The sequence below is a fragment of the Chrysoperla carnea genome, chromosome 5 (genome assembly GCF_905475395.1).
Source record: "Chrysoperla carnea chromosome 5, inChrCarn1.1, whole genome shotgun sequence".
Taxonomy (NCBI): Eukaryota; Metazoa; Arthropoda; class Insecta; order Neuroptera; family Chrysopidae; genus Chrysoperla; species Chrysoperla carnea.
In genome coordinates, this window is record NC_058341.1 from 31,615,181 (window position 1) to 31,637,423 (window position 22,243).

At 27.9% G+C, this 22,243-nt stretch overlaps 3 protein-coding genes across 4 annotated transcripts; 1 reads left to right on the forward strand and 2 right to left on the reverse strand.

The window, feature by feature from the left end:
* Nucleotides 1-24: 24 nt before the first annotated feature.
* On the reverse strand, nt 25-5,334 carry LOC123301671. Of its 2 annotated transcripts, XR_006535445.1 has the most exons (5): nt 5,236-5,334; nt 5,069-5,165; nt 2,905-3,945; nt 1,162-1,407; nt 25-224 (listed from the first exon to the last, which is right to left on the reverse strand). XR_006535445.1 is itself a non-coding variant. In XM_044884517.1 (4 exons), the coding sequence occupies exons 3-4, from the start codon at nt 3,937-3,939 to the stop codon at nt 1,375-1,377; spliced, it is 1,068 nt and encodes a 355-aa protein (XP_044740452.1). In that variant the 5' UTR covers nt 3,940-3,945; nt 5,069-5,165; nt 5,236-5,334; the 3' UTR covers nt 829-1,374. The 2 variants fall into 2 exon arrangements, 1 of the variants encoding a protein (XP_044740452.1); XM_044884517.1 differs by lacking the exon at nt 25-224 and having other exon boundaries at nt 829-1,407.
* Nucleotides 5,335-10,174: 4,840 nt separating this feature from the next.
* Nucleotides 10,175-10,691, forward strand: LOC123300783 (gamma-secretase subunit pen-2). The gene is made up of 3 exons (XM_044883431.1): nt 10,175-10,267; nt 10,336-10,440; nt 10,507-10,691. Exons 1-3 carry the CDS (start codon nt 10,207-10,209, stop codon nt 10,644-10,646), a joined length of 306 nt encoding a protein of 101 aa, XP_044739366.1. The 5' UTR covers nt 10,175-10,206; the 3' UTR covers nt 10,647-10,691.
* A 1,392-nt stretch (nt 10,692-12,083) lies between these two features.
* LOC123299865 (glucose-6-phosphate exchanger SLC37A2) lies at nt 12,084-20,144 on the reverse strand. Its single transcript, XM_044882260.1, has 9 exons — nt 19,958-20,144; nt 18,157-18,329; nt 17,545-17,759; nt 16,953-17,085; nt 16,314-16,462; nt 16,050-16,178; nt 13,904-14,105; nt 13,141-13,289; nt 12,084-12,617 (listed from the first exon to the last, which is right to left on the reverse strand). Exons 1-9 carry the CDS (start codon nt 20,068-20,070, stop codon nt 12,249-12,251), a joined length of 1,632 nt encoding a protein of 543 aa, XP_044738195.1. The 5' UTR covers nt 20,071-20,144; the 3' UTR covers nt 12,084-12,248.
* Nucleotides 20,145-22,243: the final 2,099 nt, after the last annotated feature.

A 22,243-nucleotide genomic window follows, 5' to 3' on the forward strand; every position in this document is an offset into this window, starting at 1 on the left:
TTAAATCGACAATGCCACATTTAAATTACTGTTAGAAAAACAAAATTAGAAAGTTGTTCCTTATAAAACAATCAAAAACTTGTTGAAAACGAATATTTGGCAGAAATTGCTGCTCAACATTTTTATTATGGAGTGTTTTTTACATTCAATTTCTATTTAATGTATCCATTTTACGAAAAAAATGCTCCGAACAAAAATCTATTCGGCATAGCCCCCATTTAGTACTAAAATATTAAAAATTTAACATTAAACGGAATATTTTGAATTTTCGAGGCATGTATACGTGGTTAAATTAGCTCCGCATTCATGTTTCATAAAGCTTCTTACTATTTCCTTTTAGAGAATTTACGCCAGTAAAATCTTACAAAAAAAAGACCAAAACGCGATGTAAAGCTGATTTTTTTATATGTTATTTGGATCACGTAGTTCACAACATTTGACTATAAAAAAAAAGTTGTGCTACCTGCGTAATCCATGACAAACTGCAAAATTTTCGGACTTTTTCAGTTTTTGCAGTTTAATTAAAAAACTATGAGCTTTTGTCATTAGTTGCTATTATTTTGAAAGTATATTAAATTTGAAACAATTTAAGCCACCTCACAGCTCCGTATGTCTAATAGTTTTTGAGATATAATACTTGAAAAATGGATTGATTTGATGGTTGAAAAATGGATTGATTTCATGCTTGAAAAATGGTTTTCAGAAATGTTAAAATTTTAAATTTTGCTTATCTTAAACCGTTAGAACAAAAATTTCAGTATATAAAAATGTTCCTTATACAAAAATAAACAACTTTTCGTAAACATCATTGTTTTCTTGTGACGGGGCAAATTAAGACAAAACTTTGGTGTCCATTTTCTCCAAAATAGAGAAGATGAAAAAATAGAGAGATGAAAATTTGTAGCTATGTTATTTGGATCTCTTAGGGGAATGTGAAATTACGTTTTGCAAGCAAAAAAAAGTTGTGCTACCTGCGTAATACGTAAAAAACTGAAAGAAGTAGGAAATTTTGGTTGCAAAATGTAGTTTCACACTACCCTAAGGGGTTCAAATAGCATACCAAAACAGCAGCTTTACATCGCGTTTTGCGATTTTAATGTAGAATTTGACTGGCGTAATATTAACAACAAAATCGATTTTTTTTTACATTAAAATTCTTACCATAATCACAACATATCCATAAAATTAAGAAAATATTTTTCCAAAGACGAAGATGAAATTGATCAACAATATCAAATTATTTTTTGTATTGAAAAACATGTTTATAAAAAAAAAAATGGTCCATTTTTTTAATACTGGATTTTCAATTTTTAATTTAAAGTGACATAGACACAAAAAGTTTTCTTGATTTCTTCTGGGCTATCTCTATTTAAACTAACTATATTTGATGCAACTTGAAGCGTGTGTCTAAAACATAAATCATACGGTTAATTTAACAAAAAAATTTTACTCGAAGAGTTACATTTGCCAACCGCGATTCTTCCCATTTCGACATTAAATAGGGAATATTCATGTATTTTTTTTAAATATTTTTAATTCATTGTTTACACCGTTATAACAAAGTAAAAAATATAAAAATTCTGCTTAAAAATGCTATATTTAAGTGTAAAAAAATATTTAAATTACTTTATAATTTTGAGATATTTAAACGCAGTTTTTTGGCGCTGTCTATTGATGACGTTTAAGTACGTGATCTGTCAATTGGCGACAGTTCAATGTATAATTTATACTTTAAAAAAATGAATTTACAACACAGAATTTACACTCGTTATTATTAAGATTTCTAATACAAAGCCGTAGAATAGTATAATTTAATGAAATACCATATAAAATGTAAGTAATTAATATCATACAGTATGTCAACAAATTTGACAAGCCCGTACTATGATGCCACGTCCGTATAAAAATTTGAATTTCTGTTTTAGAAATTTTTAAATGCCCTCACTGAATTTGTACTTTAAATAATTAATTTTAAGTAATTAAAAAGATATTAATTACTAAAATAATGGTTTAGTTGAAATGTCCAGTCATTAAAGTTATAGAATAATAATATTTGAACCAAATTTAAATTTCATGAAAATTCTCTATTATAGGCTTGATTTTCTTGTTTTCTCAACTGCCAGTCTAATCTAATATCATATAAAACTGATTTTCGTAAATATGTAATTTTTGCAGAATTTATAAATTTTAGAAAGACCTCAATTGTCATAAAATATGTGTATCGACTTTAGCAGATGTCAGTGAAAAGTGTTTTGTGTCCTTGCGAATTAGATTTGAACTAAATTTTCGTAATGCCAAAACGAAGAGAATCGCGTTAGAAAAAGTTCGGCTTCCTTGTACACAAAAAAAATCAATCGTAACAATAATAAAATGCAGAAGATCTCTGTTGTTGATCTCTCAGATAAATATTATTTGACCACACATATTTGATTTGTGCGTAGATTTATTTGTCCACCAGCTGATGTTTCCTACAATATTATTGTTATTAATCGAGAGAATAAAGCATTTGACCCAAGAATCGACTTCGAGCAAGTAAATTTTCATGGGAGCTGGTGTAACGTTTAAAAATTTATTGGATTTTGGATTATAAGCACCTTGACAATTTTCACCAAATCTCATCCGTTTTCGATATATAAGCGTTTGGAAAAAAAAGTACGGGTTTTTTTCCGAAACTTCGTTACTGACGAAAATAAAGATTATTTTGTTGTTTTGATCAAAAATTTGCAACAAACATATCTTGAAAGGAGTACAGAAGTTTTAATTTTATCTCAAGACCCTTTCAGACAAATATTTCCATCAGGGAGGGATGTCCGAATTGAATATTTGTTTTGATTTCGAATTTTTTCTTTGTACAAGGAAATAATAAAAAATACATTATCTTGAAAACATAAAAAAAATACTTACAGTAATTTCGTTTTTAGGATAATATATATTACATATTGGGCAAACAATTTCAGATTGTTTAACATTCGTTTTAGTAAAAGTTTTTCTTTGCTTGGGAACTACAGGAGGTGACACTCGACCAAATTTTAAAGGATCAAGTTGTGTTTCTACTTTTGACGACTGACCCGATGTCTGTGACTTAGTATGTACTGGCATTTCTATTAACTTAGGATCTTCATTATCACTACTATCACAAACAATAGTATCTTTATCTTCAATTAGATTTTTAGATTTAAAGAATCGATTTGCTTTATGTTTTTTTGGAGTAGGTATTTTCGATTGAAAATCATCTAAGTCATTTTTATCAGCAATTTCTTGAACGTCTTCATGTTTTCTTTTTACAATTGTTTTTATTGAATTGCAATTTTCATTCGATTTTTCTTCACTATTATTTAGATCTAATTTATTATCATCCATTAATAAACTATCAAAAAGTGCATTACGACTTTGTTCATGTTTTGATAATACACCTCGAACAGCCTTATTAGGTTCTTTTTTAGGTTCTGATAGTTTCTCATTATTTTCTTTTTTTTCGTACGGCTTTCTGGAAGATTTTATTTTCAAATCATCAAATTTTTCAGCAACATCCTTTTGGTAATATGCTGGTTTTTTAGTAATCCGTCCTGATCGAGTTACCTCAAACGATGGTGAACTCGTGTTGTTATCATTGTTTGGTGTATTTTTATCTAACACTGTGCTACCAGTATTAATTGGAGAACCAATCTGAAGTTCAATTGGAGATGAATATTGTTGTCCTTGCATTAATTCTTTTTGTTGTTGAAAATATTTTCCCATTAACTCAAGTTTAACTTTAAAAGGTACATTCAATTGTTTAACTTGTTCAAAATATTTATGGGGATGATTATTTACAAAGTCTTCATTTATTTCTTTCCAAGTCATTGATTTGAATTTATTAACAAAGCGCTGATAATTTTCTCTTTTTTCTTCTATATCTTTCTTTTGTCTTGAAAATGAATCTTCGGCTACTTCAACCATTGTGATCTTTAAATTAATCAAACATTAATAATACAGTAATATCGTCGTAAAAATAAGCTAGGCTTAGACTAAATCCAAACATTTGAATTTCATTAAGGATGGCCCCAATATTGTATTTTAGAGTGAGGTCTATTACCTCACATTGCCAATAGGAAATTTGTAGATTAAAAAGTTAAGTTATTATCATTTTCTTGTTTAAACTAACATTAGAAGACATATCGGTCAAATAGTCAATAACTAAATCGTCATAGTCGTATAAGTCATAAACGGTTAGTGATAAAAAAAAAAGTCAGTTTACAAAAAGGTAGATAATTTAATTGTCTACAATAAATGTTATTACCATTTTTGGTCTAAAGCGCACGATTATGGAGATATAGCCTAAAATGGTTTTTCTTAAAATGGAGGCACTTCCCCCGCATATTTTCGTAAGGATTTTGTGCATTTACATTCAATACGTGATACTGAACATATTTAAATAATAAAATAACTCTTGCAGTCAAATAAGTTCATAGTGTATTTTGTGCATTTGACCTTCTACCGCGTCTGGGAAAGTGTTAGCCCCTTCGGATTGGTCTGTCTTTTTCAATATTGACTTAAAATGGTCATTTGAACACTCTATGTAAATTTCAGCTTTTATACTTTAACGTGATAGAGCTCGGGTACTGGGCCCCTGATTACCTGATACCTACCGAAGGCACCGTTAGTCAAGGTTTGTAACCCCCAAAGATTGTTCCCTACACCAGTGAGAATACGCAAAAAAAATTTCAGCTTTTATACTTTAACGTATGTCTGGCAGGCGCTGACTCTTACTCTATTATAACATTTGCCAAATTTACAGGAGATAGTTTTCGACTTAAAGCGCGACATTTATACGATGACACCAGGACTTAAAAAGAACATATTGGCATACCCATTCAATAACTAATAATCAAAAACAATTATGCAGTCTTGTTTTTTTAAATAATATTGTACAATCTAAATAGATTATATAATTACCTACACATTATATAATACAGAAAATATATTCGAAATATGTATTTATGATATAATTTGAATAAAAATCACAAATGTTTTTAAATGATTCAAAATCGTTTTAAAAAGATCTTTCATATAAATTCAAACAACATACCGTATTTTAAATTAATTCAATAATAGTAAAATTGTTCTAAACCATTACTTTTCGTGTTTTTCGTAAATGTAGAAAATATCCGCCAAAACGATATCAACTAAAAAAATTATAATATAAATTTTCAAAATTAAATTGATTTAAATAAATATCCATTAAAAAAAACGCACAATCTTTAATTTTTAAACTCTAGTTGATTATACTAATTAATGTGCTGATATGTTTTTCTATTTAATAAAATTATTATAATCAAATTTTTGTGTTTTGATGAGAAATTTTTTATTTATTATTTGTAAATAAACTTGGAAAACAAAAATAACTAGTAACTAAATTCAAATGATTTTCAAATCATAGAAATCAACTATTCGTATAGAAAGGCAAAATTGTTTACAATATTTGCGTTCCGTACCTTTTAAGAACATATGTACATACATTTCAATAATTTACTTGCGTTTCATAAAGATACATCAACTTTGTACTAATTAGTTTTAAATAACGTAAAAAACATTTTGCGTAAATATACGATTACAAAATACAGCATACAGCATTAATTACGACATAGCTTTTTATCATAGGTCTCAAATTTTTAAATATATGTAAAGAATATACAAACTAAATCGATTAATAGTTTCCAAAATATCGCTTGACATCGCTTAAAATTGCTCTCGTAAACGATACGTAATATGTCGGAAATTACTCGCCCAATCGTCAAATAAATTCAAACCGTTAGAGATAGAACAAAAGTTTAAATGTAAAATTTTTTTTTCATAAACATCACTGTTTACTCGTGAGGGCGCCAATTAGGCGGAAATTTTATAATAGGTACTATACTTGATTATCAGTTATGTATGTGTCACATGTTTGTATGTGTAATGTGATAAATAAATCAACACTGACTATGCATGGTATTTCAACAATTAACTCAGTCAATTGTTTGTTTTCACTTGTATTATATATATTTGTACATATATCACCTATAAAAAATTTGAATGAATAATAATAATGGTTATTTTATATAGTAAAAAATCAATTTTCGGGATAACGTTTTCAAATTAATATAAATAAATAAATATCGTTATATATTTTAAATTTTGTTTTATTTTATTCTATCCCATTTTTCCTTTCAGAACAAAATTATTAATTAACTAATTAATTTTTTTTTAGTAAAGGTACAAACAAATTCTTATAAAATATAGGTGAGATAAAGAAGTTGGATTGTAAATACGTAATATTCTTTTTGGATTTTCATTTTATTTTTGTGTGGTATTTGGTTTGTATAAAAAAGTTGATGCAAAAAAATTTTTTCAAGATGAAATTAATTATATGGAATTATGTGCAAGTAATTCGTAAATAGTTTTTATGTATTTTGATTTCATTTAAATAAAGTTGAAAACTCAAACCCTGTTTTTATTTTATTTTTCCCCATCTCTCTGTAGCTATACAATATTATTTCAGTTAAAAATAGGTGAGTATTTCGAACTTCACGATAGGTAAGTATTTCAAACTTCGTTTGCCATTTTTTTTTGTAATAATACTACTCAAAATTTTCCGAAAATGAGTTTTACTTTTTGTTATAATTTAAGAAAGTCGAAAATATGAATATAATTATTTATTAATACGAATAACAGAGCCCTAATGGTATAATGGTTAGCGTATCTGACTTCGAATAAATAGTCCCTTGGTTCGAAACTAGGTGAGGACATATATTAAAAAAAAGTTCATTAAATCTTTTAAGCAAAATCTGATTTTAATTTTCATTTTTTTTCAAATTTCCACCACAGCATGTTTGCCTAGTAAATGATGAAAAAATTAGTTTTTTTTCGTTCAAAAACTTCAATTTTTTTCACATTTCTACTAGGAGAACATCAAGGACGGACGGAATAAGTAGTACCTGATAGCAAGGTAATTGTTGTCACCTCGTAAGTCAGAAAGTTAGTGGTCTGCACACCCGTGTTTGGTGAGTGTGACCTCTAGTGGGCAGACCAATAACTTTCTGCCAAAATAAAATTTTAGACTTTCGGGGTGAAAACACTCACCTTTCTCCTTATCAGGAACTACTAATTCCCACTTATGTTCTCCTAGTACAAATGTTGAAAAAGATGAAAATTTTTTCGAAATTATATTATTTATTTTTTGAATATAATATATAAATATAATATAAAATTAAACTGACCAATTAATTATTTATATTAGCTGACCAATTATCAGCGAATGCTTCCCGATCGCGCATAGGTGGAGTTTTTTCAATCTTTAATAAAAAATTTTCTGATGCTGACCAATTAATGAGACCAACTGACCTTTTATGACCAATTTCTGACCTTTCAGATGGTATAATTGGTCAATCGAAATTCCGCACATGAGGTGCTAAGATCGCGGAGCTTAATTTTACAAATACAAATTTTAATATTTTGTAATAGGAGAATATGAGTGAGATAAACTATATGACATGTTCTCCTATTAAAAAGTTTCAAATTTAGCGTAACCAAGCCATTTTTGTGCAAATTTTTTAATATTTTATAAAAGGAGAACATGATTTAAATTCCCACCCACTGACAGAATAGTGATTTATGACATATTTATAACTGACGTTATTTATAGCAAGAGGGCGGGTTATATAGATAATTTAAACTATAAAAAGAGGGGAAAATTTTTAACATAAGGAAAAATTCATTTAATTTAAAAGTAAAAATGTTAGCTCTACCAAGATATGAACCAGCGTACTTTTGTTTCTTAGGCAAGTGCTATACCCACACAGGTATCCGGCTTATTTATAATCATATAATTAATTTAATACTTACCTTTACTAAATAATGAATTATTTGATAATTTTCTTCTGAAAGAAAACATAGGATAGAAAATTTAAAAAATAAAACAAAATTTAAAATATATAATGATTTTGATTTATTTATTTATTTAAAAAACATATTTTAAATTTTCATGAAAAATCATATTAATTAAATTATATATGTATGTACATATGATGTAATACTTATGCTTGTAATATACTTACCTTTACTAAATAATTAATTAATTGATAAAGGAAAGTGGGGCTAACATAATTAATATTTTGTGTGTAATAACAAGTTCTCCTATTACAAAATCTTATAAAATTTCCTTTAACAAAATAAGTTTTATTAGCATGCACAACAAAAAAGCAAGCAAAATAGGAATTTTTTAATATTTTGTAATTAGTGAATAATATCTTTTTCAATAGAGAGATTGATTTATGATTATTTAAGTTCCCACCCCCTGACAGTTTAGTGATTTATGACATATGTATAATTGTATAACTGACGTTATTTATAGCAAGAGGGCGGGTTATATAGATAATTTAAACTACAAAAAGAGAGGCAAATTTTTAACATTATGAAAAATTCATTAAAAAAAGTAAAAATGTTAACGAACACCAGGACACGAACCATCGAACCTTGGTTTCAAAGGCAAGTGCTATACCCACACAACCACCCGGCTCATGTGTTAATTTATATCTAACTTAATATTTACCTTTACTAAATAATTAATTAATTGGTAATTTTGTTCTGAAAGAAAAAATAGGACAGAATATTTAAAAAATAAAACAAAATTTAAAATACATAACGATTTTTCATTTATTTATAACAAAAAAAAAATTTTTAATTTTCATAATAAATCATAGTGTATAAAAACAAATTAAGGAGGATCCCTCACCAGTAATAGAAAAAAATAAATTAGTAGAAAATGATCCAAATTTTTAGTATGTTGTAGTTAACGATACATATTCTTAAATCAAAAAAAAATTTGGGTATCTTATCGATCAATTAAGAGAGTAATTAATTAATTAAAAATACACTAAATAACATAATCATCCTCATATCATGCTATGTTATTTAGTGTATTTTTAATTAATTAATTACTCTCTTAATTGATCGATAAGATACCCAATTTTTTTGATGGTTTAATAATATGTATCGTTAACTACAACATACTAAAAATTTGGATCATTTTCTACTAATTTATTTTTTCTATTACTGGTGAGGGATCCTCCTTAACACAGATTCTTTTTTTTCTTATTAATGTTTATACAAAATTAGTGTTTATACGTAAAATTCTATCACTTTTATATAATAATAATAAATGGTGTTCCAAGATTACGTCTGATTCGAACTTCTTGCATTAATTTTGGAACACTTCCCTGGTGGAAAAAATATTTGAAAAAAGAATAAGTCTTAATAAGTCTTAGGAAACTCTGAAAAAGTCTTAGAAACTTTAAAAAAGTATTAAGAACTCTGAATAACTCTGAATTAGACTAGTCCGAAAACGTTGAGAAATTCAAAGTTCCTAAGACTTTTTCAGAATTTCTTATTCTTTCTTCAAATATTTTTTCCACCAGGGTTCTTTATAAAATACAATATATATTTTCTTATAAATACTACTAACTAAATCATAGAGATAGCGAACGCGGAACGCTAGACCGTAAGTGGATGCGATATGCGAAGCAAGAGAGGAGACTGCCAGTAAGTTTCCTTGTGTCCTTGTCTAATACCTGTACTTATACTTACTAATACAAATAATAAGTATATATATACATATGATTATGATAAGGACACAGGGGAGCTCGCTGGCAGTCTTCTCTCTCATTCATCATATCGCATCCACTTACAGGCTAGCAGATCCTTTTCGTTATTAAGTTAGTCCCTCATAATATTGATTTTCACTTTTTCCTCTTTATTCAATGTATTTTAAGGAGTTATTGATTGCTAATAATAAACGAACAATCAATAATTTCTTTAAATACATTGATTAAGGAAGTAAAAAGTGGAAATCAATAGTATGGGGAGCTAACTTAATGAAAAATAATTGTTTAGTAATTAATAAATAAACAACGATCGAACAAATAACTTTAATGGTCAAACAATGAAGAACAAATGATTAACAATGGATTAAAAAAAGATTTATAATTAATTAAACCGAAAATAATTTTGTAGGGGGCCAAATTACGTTAGCTTCTGTTTCTTTAAATAAATTGTACACCGATCTAGATTATTCTAGTTTTCTATAAAATAAATTATCCAGTATATTGCAAACAAAAAGCTCTAAAAACCCTATACACACAAAAATATAACCTTATTTATAAATGCAAATGTCAATTTTGAAAAATCGTCATGGATTTAGGAAAATTGCCCGGTGAAAGAAAATTATATCTTTGCCAATGGTATTTTAAAGGTATTTTATCAGTTTACAAAATTAATATTATGAAGTTTTCTTATTTACAATTGTTTTGTTATTTACAGCTGGTTTTGCATTTTTACCTTTTTTATGGGCTGTGAACTTTTTGTGGTTTTTTTCTGAAGCATTTCGCAAACCAGTATATGATGAACAGAAACAGATAAAAAAATGTAAGTTAAAAATAATCTAGGACTATCATTTTTAAAACAATCCTTTATTGTATGTCGTTTTTTTAGATGTAGTATTGTCTGGAATTGGTACATTAATATGGTTTATTATCTTAACTTCGTGGATTATCGTGTTTCAAACACACAGAGTGGCTTGGGGAGAGTTTGCTGACTATCTTTCGTTTATAATTCCATTAGGTGAACCTTAGGTTATAATTTAAGAATGTAATTTTATAATACATTATTTATATATATTTCATTTTGTTATTATTTTATTCTTTACCAATTCAACATTTTCGAAGGAGTTCGTCATAAAACAATTTTGTAAGATGCCAACAATTGTAGGGTTTCTGTCTAACAGACAAGGATGATACATATTTTGGAAAAATTACACAAACTATATAACATAGTTTGTGTAATTTTTCCAAAATATCATCCTTGTATACGATTTAAATTAAAATCTCAGAAACTATTATCAGTGAAATCAGATTTTCGTGTTTTATGGATTAAAATGCCTAGAAATTGATTTTAAAAGAAGTGAAAAAAATTTTTCTGGATTTTTGCAATTTAAAATTAACCTGATTTTGGTGAAACTAGGTAATAGAACAAATTTGGCCTAATAAATACAAAAATCGGGTTCGTTTTGTACTCGGGTGAGAAGTTTTTGAGATATGACCAAAAACTCTGTATGAAAAGATATTATTTCGGAGAGATTTTGAAGATTTATCGCAAAATATTCTTTTAATCGTCAAATGATATAAACTTAAAAATTTGTTGGGTCTATTATAGCCTTAATAATAAGATACGAAAATTTGGTTAATTTTTCGATTTAATGACAAAGGAGATATCAACTGAAAAATCGACTCCGAGATACCATCAATCGTATACGATTTTAGCCAATATCTCAGAAACTACGCTCAATCGTTAAAGGCTTGAGTATAAGTGACCAAAAATAGCCTTTTTTAAATCTGCAATACAGACATGTCCGTTGAATTGTATAAAATTAGGAAAAAGCAAAATTGTTTTCAAAAACCAGGACATTTCTGTATCAGTTTAAAAAGTCTGCTATCTACGTATTAAGGAAAGGAAACCGATTTTTATATTTACTGATTTAAAAATTCTTTAGAAATTGATTTTAATCCAAATGAAAATTATTTGCTAATTACTTATAATAGTTTCCTAATTGGGCAATATGAATGATTATTTTTATCATTTCCGTCGAAGAAGTTTACGCAGTACAGGTAAATGAAGCTGATTTTTTAAAATCTTAGATAAATTAAAATTAAGTCTTAGATTTTTAAAATCTTTTATAAACAGAAGTGAAGACTTCATATAAAATCCTTTTCGCAAGAAAAAGATAGATAAGTTTTCGTTTTTGTAATCAATTTTAACAATTTTCAAGTTTTGTTATGACATTAAGTCTAGTTTTATAGTTTGAGGTGTAATGTGGCAAATTCATTATCAGACATCTATCCAATTTCTCAGATTTTCATCCGCTCTTGCTTATTAATTTTAGGGTGTTAATATAAAAACAACATACATGTTAATTAAAATAACTTAAAAAAATATATTTAATTACAGATCTTCACATTTTTTTATATTAATGCTACGTGTTTAATTACAAACAAACAAACAAAAAAATATACAAAAGTATTGAGGGAGTAGGGAAATGTTTTGGTAAATATACCGAATATAATACAAATTTTTACAAAAGTATTGAGGGAGTAGGGAAATGGGTTGGTAAATATACCGAATATAATACAAATTTTTATTAAATTAAAAAAAATTGAAACTAACCATGAAATAATTTATCATTCTATATGATTTGGTCGTAATTGTAAAAATTCACGTTTAACTAGACGTACTAGTAGCAATAATGCTAGTATATCGGAGATCATTAACATATAAAAAACATTTTGCCAATCTTTATTTGAATTACTAACGAATCCAGCTAATAATGGTCCAATGGCTGCACCTATAGAGCCAGTACCATCTATAATTGCTGTTACAGTTGCTAATGCTTTTGCATTACCCTCCAAACAGCTATGTGTACCTAATTGAGCGGATACGGATGTTGTTATTAAACCATATGGACCATTTACTAATAGTCCAACCACTGTTAATATCAATATGTTCAATGCAAACGATGATGACGAACCTTCACTATTATATACAAACATCTGAAATCAAAATGTAATAATAATCAGTATCAGACATCATGTAGAATATGAGTAAAAAACAGTGGCAGTTGCTGCTTATTTAATCTTCGCAAATGGCAATAAAAGAAGAAATCGGAAGGAACTTAGGCAGTAGATTTGTTTATTAAAAGTAGTGAAAATCACAAATTTTTTTTCAAAAAATTTATTTCAAGTGGTGTTTCTTCAAAATTTGTATACTTATCAGCTTGCAAAGCTAGTCGAAAATCTTACTCTTTGTTTGACAAAAGCAAACATCAATTTTCGTGAAGTGATACCGGTTAGATGCTGTATATATTCGGCTCCTATACAACGGATAAAAAAAGGTTTTTTCCTCGATTATCTCGGTAAATATTTTTATGAAAAAAGAAAATAGTTATAAATTTACAAAAGAAGATCGTAAAGTGAGGAGCATAAAAGGTCTGTCTTTTACTTTTTAATGTCAGAACAGATTTTAATAAAGTCGACCACTCCATTATATTGTGATACAATATGCAAGCTCACTTACCATCGGTACTGCTGCAAATAACATTCCAGCACAAGTTGTTGCTGACATACCAGAATAATCGGAAACAACTCCTGCAATAATTGCACCAGCTATACCGCCTACATCAAACATAGTTGATAAATGTGCGCTATTTACCGCACTCATTTTCGCTAAAAAATAATTAAAATATTGAAAATGCAACTATTTAATTCAAAATTAGTTTAGGGTCGTTGTGTTTATCATTTAAAACAAATAATTTTAACGTGATGATTAATGTTAAAAATAAAACAAGATCTACCAGTACTTAGATTTTATAACCAGGGGCATGCGTCGATTTAAGGGGGCTGTGCTAATACTACTTAGAGGCCTGCCTAATTACTTAGAGACTTGCCTCTGATTATAACAAAAATACAGTCAAAATCTTAATATAATAAATAAAAACTTTCTACTAAAGATTATTCAACGTTAGTGTAATATTTGACAGTTATTTCAGAACGGCAAGAAATTTGAAAGGCTGTTGTTTAGGTCAAACCTATCAACTTTTTCCTCTACAAAAATTTTCGAAGACTTCTCTTTCAAAGGGCTGGAAAATTGTTAAATACTTACAAACTTAAAATTGATGAATTTTCATTGAAAACTATATTCAAATAAGACGATAATTTAATACAACAATCTTTTTATTCGACGATTAAAAGAAAAAGACCCCGAAAAGAGAAATCGTTCGCTATTTCGCTATAAAATAACTAAATTATTATATTTAAAATGAAAAATGTGATTCACTTACAAGAAAATTCTATATACAATGGAAGCCAATATAGAAAGGTGTAACTAACTAATTTTGCAAAAAATAAACATAGAGAATATTCAATAACTCCTGGTATTTTCAAAGCACCAACAAATCCAATTGCCTTTTGTTGATTGTTCGTTGGTATTGGTAGCTGCCGTAAAATTGGAGTACGTTCACTATACCTTCGTTGAAGTACGTCCTAAATAATAGAAACAAAAAATTAAAACATTATATCAAATTACATGAAACAATTTCTTGCTTTTCGTGCTTTCGTGTCAAAGACTTCATTAACAAGTTATTCTACTTGTTAAAAAACTCTTTCATAAACCAAATATTGCATAATTTTTAACTGATATTTTGGTCGAACTGTTTTTAATTTTTCAGTCGTTTCTAAAAACTTAAAATTTTTTTGTTGTATCACTGATGTACTGGTATTACTCATTATAACAAGGTGTTAATGCTTAACTGTATATACTTAACTGCTAATATTGTGCTCTACAAAGTCCATACAAGCAAACTTTCTTATACAGCTAGAAATAATGTGCATAAGTGTGCATTTCTTCATATTTGAAAGTTATTTGAGCAATGTTGCAGCTTATTGCTAGTTGTTTAGTCTATTCGCTAATCGCTACTTAAGATAATATTTGCGTTGATATGTGTCGCACGCGCGACTTCTATTCAAGAACTGATGTACTTTTTATTAGTCATATTTCCCGCTAAAATGTAGACTTATGCATTTATAAATCCATTTAATGACTTCCAGAGCACAATTTATGTGGTTTTGAAGATGTCTGATATATACATCTTCAAAACCTGCTACCCACAAGTTTTTTAATATTGAATTAATGCTGGTATATGATGAAAATTGTCTTTTTCTAAATGTTTATCTTGGGCGGCTAATTGTTATCAGTTTTCTAAGTATAATTAAACAAATTAATACATTTTTTTCAAGTACAAACTGTGTAGTATACTATTACATAGTCTATTCTTGATTACACCATTGTTAGATTATCGTTATCTTTAAAATTGACACTTTAGTAATAATAATCCTAAGTATTGAAATCCACTAGAATAGTTAACAAGTATAAATAAAGAAATAAATATCAAGTGACACCTTAAGGGAGAAAAATCACGTTACCGTGGGGTGATCTGAATATATTTGTACAAATTATTATTAAGGGGCTATATGCACTTCAATATGAAAATTAAATCTTTTAATAGCCGTTAAAAATAGAATAAAATAAAACTTAAAATGACTTTTCTCCGCTGATGGTTGTTTCACGAGAGATGGGCTTCTAAAATCTTTTGGAATTCTACTATCCTTATTTTTAACATTTTTGAATTATATAATTATTATTTAATGAACTATTTGGACTACCATGTAGTTAGTCATCATCAGTATAAATTAGTTGATAATAATTACTCTTATAGTGTATGTTACTCGTTGCTAATTTGGTGACGGTCTATATACTGGCGGTTTGGTGTGTGCACAATTTATACTTTTCCAAATATCTAAAAATTGTGACGTTGGCTAAGTAGCTTCTCGATAGACCTGATTTTGACACTTAAAAATAAAAAGTTAAAATTACAAATCAAAAATAAATTATGAAAGTAAATAATTGTTCAATTTCAAAATCTATCATTAATTCTAAAATTTCTACTTTAACTTTGCAATTTTTATTAAATCTGAATTAACGAATAACATACACTATAAGCGAAATTACGATTAGCTAATTCATACTGATGATGACTACATCGCAGTCGAAATATTTATATAATACAAAAATTGATACAGGAAATTGGAAAAAATCGAAATTTAATTAAAAAATCCAACTTTTCTCATTTATTATCTTTGATAATATTTGTTTTATATACATTTTATTCGCTTTTTAAAAATCTATCCAACGATAATAAATTCATAATGAACGAAAGGCGGTAGATTTATATGAGTTTTTTAAATTGCGGATTACGGGCATGACGAAATTATTAGGTTTTTTGGCAAAATAACTTTAAAATTTAATAAATTGGTCATCCTTTGGGTCTAGTTTAATTGGTACCGTGATCGCAATACTTTAGGTATTTAAGAAGTACTCATCAAATTCATGAGTACATACTATTTTTTATTATTTATTTATTTTATTACCGTCTGATCGATTAATGCTTCTGTATCAATTACTACGTCATCTGTTTGAGAACTAATGTCATCTGAACTACCATAATTTGCAATCTTATTTTCCATTTTTCTAGATCCATTATGTTGTTGAGTACCATGCTAAAAATTTTGAAACTCTGGTTAGAATAAAACTGCTTAAAATATTTTAATTGATTCTTGCTGTTATTTACTTAAAACAAAAATTTGTTGGATCGACATATATTAATCTAACATAATAGTTAAAAATTGATTTACCTTACTTCGAGGTGAAGCGCAATATACATCTGTTGGATTCACAACTAAAAATAGAAATAAAATAAATCCAAATATTCCCATTATCAAACCGGGAACCATAAACGATAAGGCCCAATCAGATTCTACATAATCGGCTGCAATTAATGTACCTGTTAAAAAGAAACAATTTTATTAATATAAAATTAACCTTGAAATAATTTTAATTCGACGGTCAATGTTGCATTTTCGTTTTAATCAAAAGGATATTGACTCAAAAAATAAATCATAAAATATATATATGGTGGTCATAGCGCTAGTAGTGGGAATTTAATCGAAGTTAAATAAATTGTTACCGGCTAATTTTTTTGAATATTCATTTTCGAATAATTTTTCTCAAAAAATAGCCGCCATACTGTCGCAAAAACGCCGTGTTGCGGTAGAATTTTAGGCCACCGGAAAAGCCATGGCATGATGATTTTCATAATAATGAAATTTATAAATGATTGGTTATAAAATAAAAATAGCCTTTAAAAAATAATATTAAATCTATTACAAGTTTTTCTGCAATTATGCCCCAACAACCAGCGTTGTCATCACCATTTTTCTTTTAATAATTACGTAAATGTAACAATTGCACAAACTATCTATTTTGTTTCATACCGACAATGTTTCCAATCGATGTATGAGAATTCCATATTCCATAAATTAATCCTCTTTTACCCTCGCCAAACCAGTTACCAACGACAGTTACAACACCCGGCCAACCGGTTGTTTGAAAAATACCAGCAAATATCTATGTAGAAGAAATTTTTGGAAATTATAAATAACATAATGCAACTAATACAAAAGCCAGTGGTAAAATATTTGTAAAATTATTTCAACCTTCTAGAATTACGATAACAGGCTCAAACTGATATTAAACCATAGTAATTTGCAAAATATTGTGCAAAGGTAAGAACGAACTGTCCAATAAAAACATAGTCATTCCACAAACCATTGCTTTCTTTTAAGATTTAAGCATACTTATAACTGCCATATTGACTGCTTGACGTAAAATTTACATAGCTAGATACAAACTTTTAAGTGTACTCTTTACGATCATTCTATTCCCTAGAAAAATTTCGTCTAATAAATCAGTTTGTGGCAGATTCAAAAAATTTTCAATAATTCCTGCGTCAGGCGGCGGTTGGAATACAGTTACAAATATTATTTAACTAGCTGTTATACCAAATTTTTAGAAAATTTAAAATACCTGTACAATAATAAAATAGCTCAAACTGTGTATATTGTATGATTTTGCAATGCCAAATAGATAACTAAATATGCCAGAAAAAAGCATTCCCAATGATAAAAAATATCGTAAATTAACACGTTCGGCAACAAATCCAGACATAAACATTGCAATTGCATAAGCAAACAAAAATGCTGAATCTAATGTTCCAAGTAAAGCTTGAGCATTATTTGCATCTAAAAAAAGTAAAAAAAAATGTGGTCTTATTAATAAAAATTTAGTTTTTGACATATCTCTGGCGGCGTAATCAAAAAGTAGTGAGTAATAAGTTGTGAGTAATTGTAAAGTTCGGAAGGAGTGTCTAAGTGTGCATTTTAAAAAGTGAATTCGAAAAAAAACAGTGAATTGATAACTGATTAGTTATTAAGTATTTGCAATTTAGATCTGTGCAGAAAATTTAGATCAAGAAAATGATAGTTCATTTATTTATCTATCTCATAGTAATTAAAGTAAAGAAAATCGTCGACAAAAAGAGAAAACTGGGACTTTAGCAGAAAAAATAAAATTATTCGTCGTTTATCAAATCGCGAATAAAGATTGTAAATAAAATAATGCATGCTTTTAGGTGCTTACCAAATGGTGCCCAATCACACCACGTATTCATCTCATCGGGTGAAATAACCGATGGGGGCGTTAAACTTGAACAGTTTTGATTGAGAACTCCTTTTACAACAGAAATTGATTTTCTGGTCATATGATAGCACATATATGCTAAATAAGTTAAAACTAATACGCTCGTTCGGTAACTGAAATAATAAAGAAAATCGCAAATTAAAACATTATCAAATTGGAATCGATTCAAGTTTTTCCTTCTGAAAAATAACACCAAGATGGAAATTATTAAAATACTCCTTGATAGTAAATAATTTAAAAGTTATATCTGTTTGTGACAGTTCCTAAGCTGAGCTTAATTTTCGGTTGGGGTCGAAAAGCGGCGAAATTTTGTAACTTTTGTCATTTTTTTCCGTACCTCCAAACCATGCATTTTATGGAAAACAACCATCTTAACCAAATTAAAGGAGAACAAATGAACTCTAATTCTATATGTACTAATAGAGTTGGTTGAACAGATGGCTATAAATTGTTTCTTATTCATCCTTTCTAAATGATGATCATAGATAGCACAATGGAATGACAAAAAAACAATTTTAATTTTTTTTTATATCTTTATAAATTATAGCTCATGTATTATTCTGGTGTATAAGCTATATTATTGTAATTCAAATTCATTCGATAGTTTTTGCTTGAAAGCGTAACAAAGTCATTTTGGTTTTTATAATATAAAAAACTAACCCATAAAAAAATAAGTTTTTTTCACTCCCTTTTTTTTTTTTTTTGATTGTGACCACGAGTCTGCCCGCAAAATTTCAGCTCGATTGAATCACGGGAAAAGGGTTAAAATCGATCCAAAGTTTTTTCGACAGACTAGCAGAGACTACGAGTTAAAATAAAAGGAGTAAAATTAGGAAGATATAGGGATAGGATTGGTATCCAGCTAGCATTACTACCAATCCCGACAAATCTCGGTCCCATTCACTAGCAGATTTGTTCACATAGAAATGAACAAATCGATAGTATACTGGACAAAAAAAACATTGGTTTTTGCTAGAAAATTAATTAACCAATGCAAACTATGCATCAAATTTTACTGATTCCGATTATCAATGGACATTCACTTAAAATACTACTTTTTGATCAAGAATAAGTCATCCGTCGCGTCGGTATTTATTATAGAAGCGCGACTTAAGTATCATTCATTTGGCAAGGCCAAGCAAAGATTGGTGAGATAATTCAAACTTAAATTTCAATCTCGGGAAATAATTTAATTTAAGAACATAATTTTAAAAACATTTCAATGATTATTTCGTAAGTGACATTTGAGATTAGTGATATTCAAAGTTTTTGACGGCACAATTATTTTTAGTTTAATGACAGATCTCCTGAATGAGATTGTATTGACTACTAACATTCAAAATACATGTAACATGTATAAAATTACCAAAAACCACCAGTTGCACGCGATTATTTCGAGATCAAGGCTAACTTAAATTTAATTATATTTTAGAAATAAAATTTTATCTTTTCAAAATAAAAGATACTATTATAAAAATTTGTGATAAGGATATGACACTGAAATATGTTTTATATTTAAAAACGAAGAATGTCACACAAATTAAAATAATGTTGATGAATTTTGTACAATTAATCATTGTTAATTCTTAAAGTTTGGAGATTTGTTTGGAATTTTTTAGTAAAAATATGTTTCTCTCGACTTTGAGTTAGCACTGCGGCAGCTCTAATAATTTTTAAAGCTATTATAATTGTTTTCTATTGAAATATCTAATTAAAGAGTAATTAAAAAAAACTAACTTACCATAATTCTCGGTTAAATGTGACTCTAGGAAAACAAAACCTTTGGATTTTTTGAATACATATAATTCCAAGAGGAACATCATATTCTCGATAAAAATAACTTGGTGAACTCATTTTTTAAATATGTTTAGAACACTTTTTAGTTAATAAATTTTCATTTTTTTTAATATGTAAAGATAAAATCGACGTGGAAGACTTGGAATAATAACAAAATACAAAAAAATAACCTCAATTTAGATGAAGTTTTTATTTCTTAAAATTAATTATTTAAATTTATGTTACAAAATTATAAAAATTAAATTATATTTAAGTAGATACATTTTTGAGTAGATTTATAACAATAGAACTTAGTTATTAAACACACATTTTAACAAATTACTCATTTGTGTACACAAAAGAGAACTTATAAACGTCAAATATATTATTACATTCGACCAAGTTATTTTTTGTTATAATAATTTTATAGTGAGTAAAATAGTTCTCAGTAAGCACCGGCACCTCCTATAACGATAATTCATTTTTCCTTTAAGAAATATAGGGTGCAGTGTGCGCGGATACAACTAAACTAAAAGCAGTTTATCCATGACTAAAAGTGAGCTCTCAATTCGCTCGAACATATACAAGTATTTATTTAATCTACTGTACAATGTACATGCTTTACTTGTACCAGTACCATATGCATATAATAAATAATATGCACAAGAGGCTTCATTTGTGTTAACATTAAAATACACATACACCACATACAGATCCAAAACTAGCGTGACATAAAAGATACGAGACGAAATTCTAAGAGTTACTTTTCTTTTAAATTTTGCTATCCAATGTCCATTCACGCCATAGGACTTCTTATTTATTTGGGATTTTTATAGTAAGCAAAGTAGTAGTTAGTAGAAATAAAATTTTTAAATTACAATCGATAATTAACTCGAGGCCCTATTTCATTAGAGTCTAGACTGGTCTCATAATGAGATAGCCTTTGGACAATCTATGTCAACCCATTCATTTGTTGAGATAACTTCTAACAGTAAATCTACCCTATTCCGATTTACTTTTTTAAAATTTCACCTTGTACAACACTTTTCGTCGAAGACTTGAAATTTTTAATCGGAGATGCCTGATGAAAATATCTTCTTAAGCACTATGTATCAAAAAGACATATTTCAAACTTTTTTCTTATAGTTAAGAAAACAAGATCCTTTTATCAAATAAAACGATGGTAAAATATGAAATTCTATTAAAAATTTAAATAATTATTAACGGGTAAAATTTTCCAATATAGTTATCGATATTATTTTTGAAAAATATTAAATTGTTTTTTGTCCTTTTTTAAATTTATACTTCTTAAATCATTCAAAATCATTTCAACTTTTATATTATCATAAATTTTTTGTCTATTGATAATAGTTTTATTATTTACGTCCTTAAAAAATATTTATATCATTACAAAGGCATTGTAATATTGCACAAACGATGCCTCATATCTAGCCTTGATAAGGTAATTTCACATTGACTGATATGCATATTATATGAATCATCCATTCCTACACTAAAATGATGGCTCAGCTGGGTTCTTCACAGTCTATCTGTATCAATTTGATAATTTATATAATGCTATTTTTTCAGATGTCATAGTCGAATTCCCTTTGATGATGATTGGAAACAAAATACTTAAGTAAATAATACGCAAACAACCAGAGTTTTTAGCAATGACTATTCTATAATGTACTATATGCACAAAAATGCATGCCCATTCAATTGTTTGATGGCTCATTACTAAAAAATCTGGTGGCTTTTATATGATAGACTTTCTAATTGTAAATTTTTTGTTCAACAAAACCTTTGATTTAATACCAAACATGATACTTTTAACAAAAAGCTTGTTTTTATCAGTACCTTTAGAGGTCGGCATATATCCCACCCTATGGAGTTTTGAAGCAAAAATCGTATTGGAATGGTGTCTAGATGATCAAATTACCTCACATCTTATTTTTTGAAAGCGCGCGTACCTTTACCCAGAGATTATTGGCACTCCAACCCAGTCCATAACTCAGAAACGTTTGAATTTGGATCATCCTCCCAATGGAGATTTTTGATCAGGATTCCAAGATCTATAAAATCTCGCAGTATGAGCAAATTTAACCGAGACCTACTTTCCATAAAATTAGTGCGGGACTTTTTTCCCTGACATATGGTTTAATGGCTTATAAAATATTTGTCAGATATATAAAATTGTATGTAGGTCTTATGGGCTTGATGTTTTGTTTAATAATATGATTCTGAATTA

Bases quoted from the DNA above. Each gene is read 5' to 3' on its own strand.
- LOC123301671 (XM_044884517.1), bottom strand. From the start codon at position 3,939: ATGGTTGAAGTAGCCGAAGATTCATTTTCAAGACAAAAGAAAGATATA. The intron at 1,408-2,904 runs GTAAGTATTTTT...TTTATGTTTTAG, and splicing joins ATCCTAAAAACGAAATTACT to ACACACGCTTCAAGTTGCAT.
- LOC123300783 (XM_044883431.1), top strand. From the start codon at position 10,207: ATGGATTTAGGAAAATTGCCCGGTGAAAGAAAATTATATCTTTGCCAA. The intron at 10,268-10,335 runs GTATTTTATCAG...TGTTATTTACAG, and splicing joins TTGCCAATGGTATTTTAAAG to CTGGTTTTGCATTTTTACCT. The intron at 10,441-10,506 runs GTAAGTTAAAAA...TCGTTTTTTTAG, and splicing joins ACAGAAACAGATAAAAAAAT to ATGTAGTATTGTCTGGAATT.
- LOC123299865 (XM_044882260.1), bottom strand. From the start codon at position 20,070: ATGAGTTCACCAAGTTATTTTTATCGAGAATATGATGTTCCTCTTGGA. The intron at 17,760-18,156 runs GTAAGCACCTAA...TACTTTTTTTAG, and splicing joins GTGTGATTGGGCACCATTTG to ATGCAAATAATGCTCAAGCT. The intron at 17,086-17,544 runs GTATTTTAAATT...TCTTCTACATAG, and splicing joins GCTATTTTATTATTGTACAG to ATATTTGCTGGTATTTTTCA.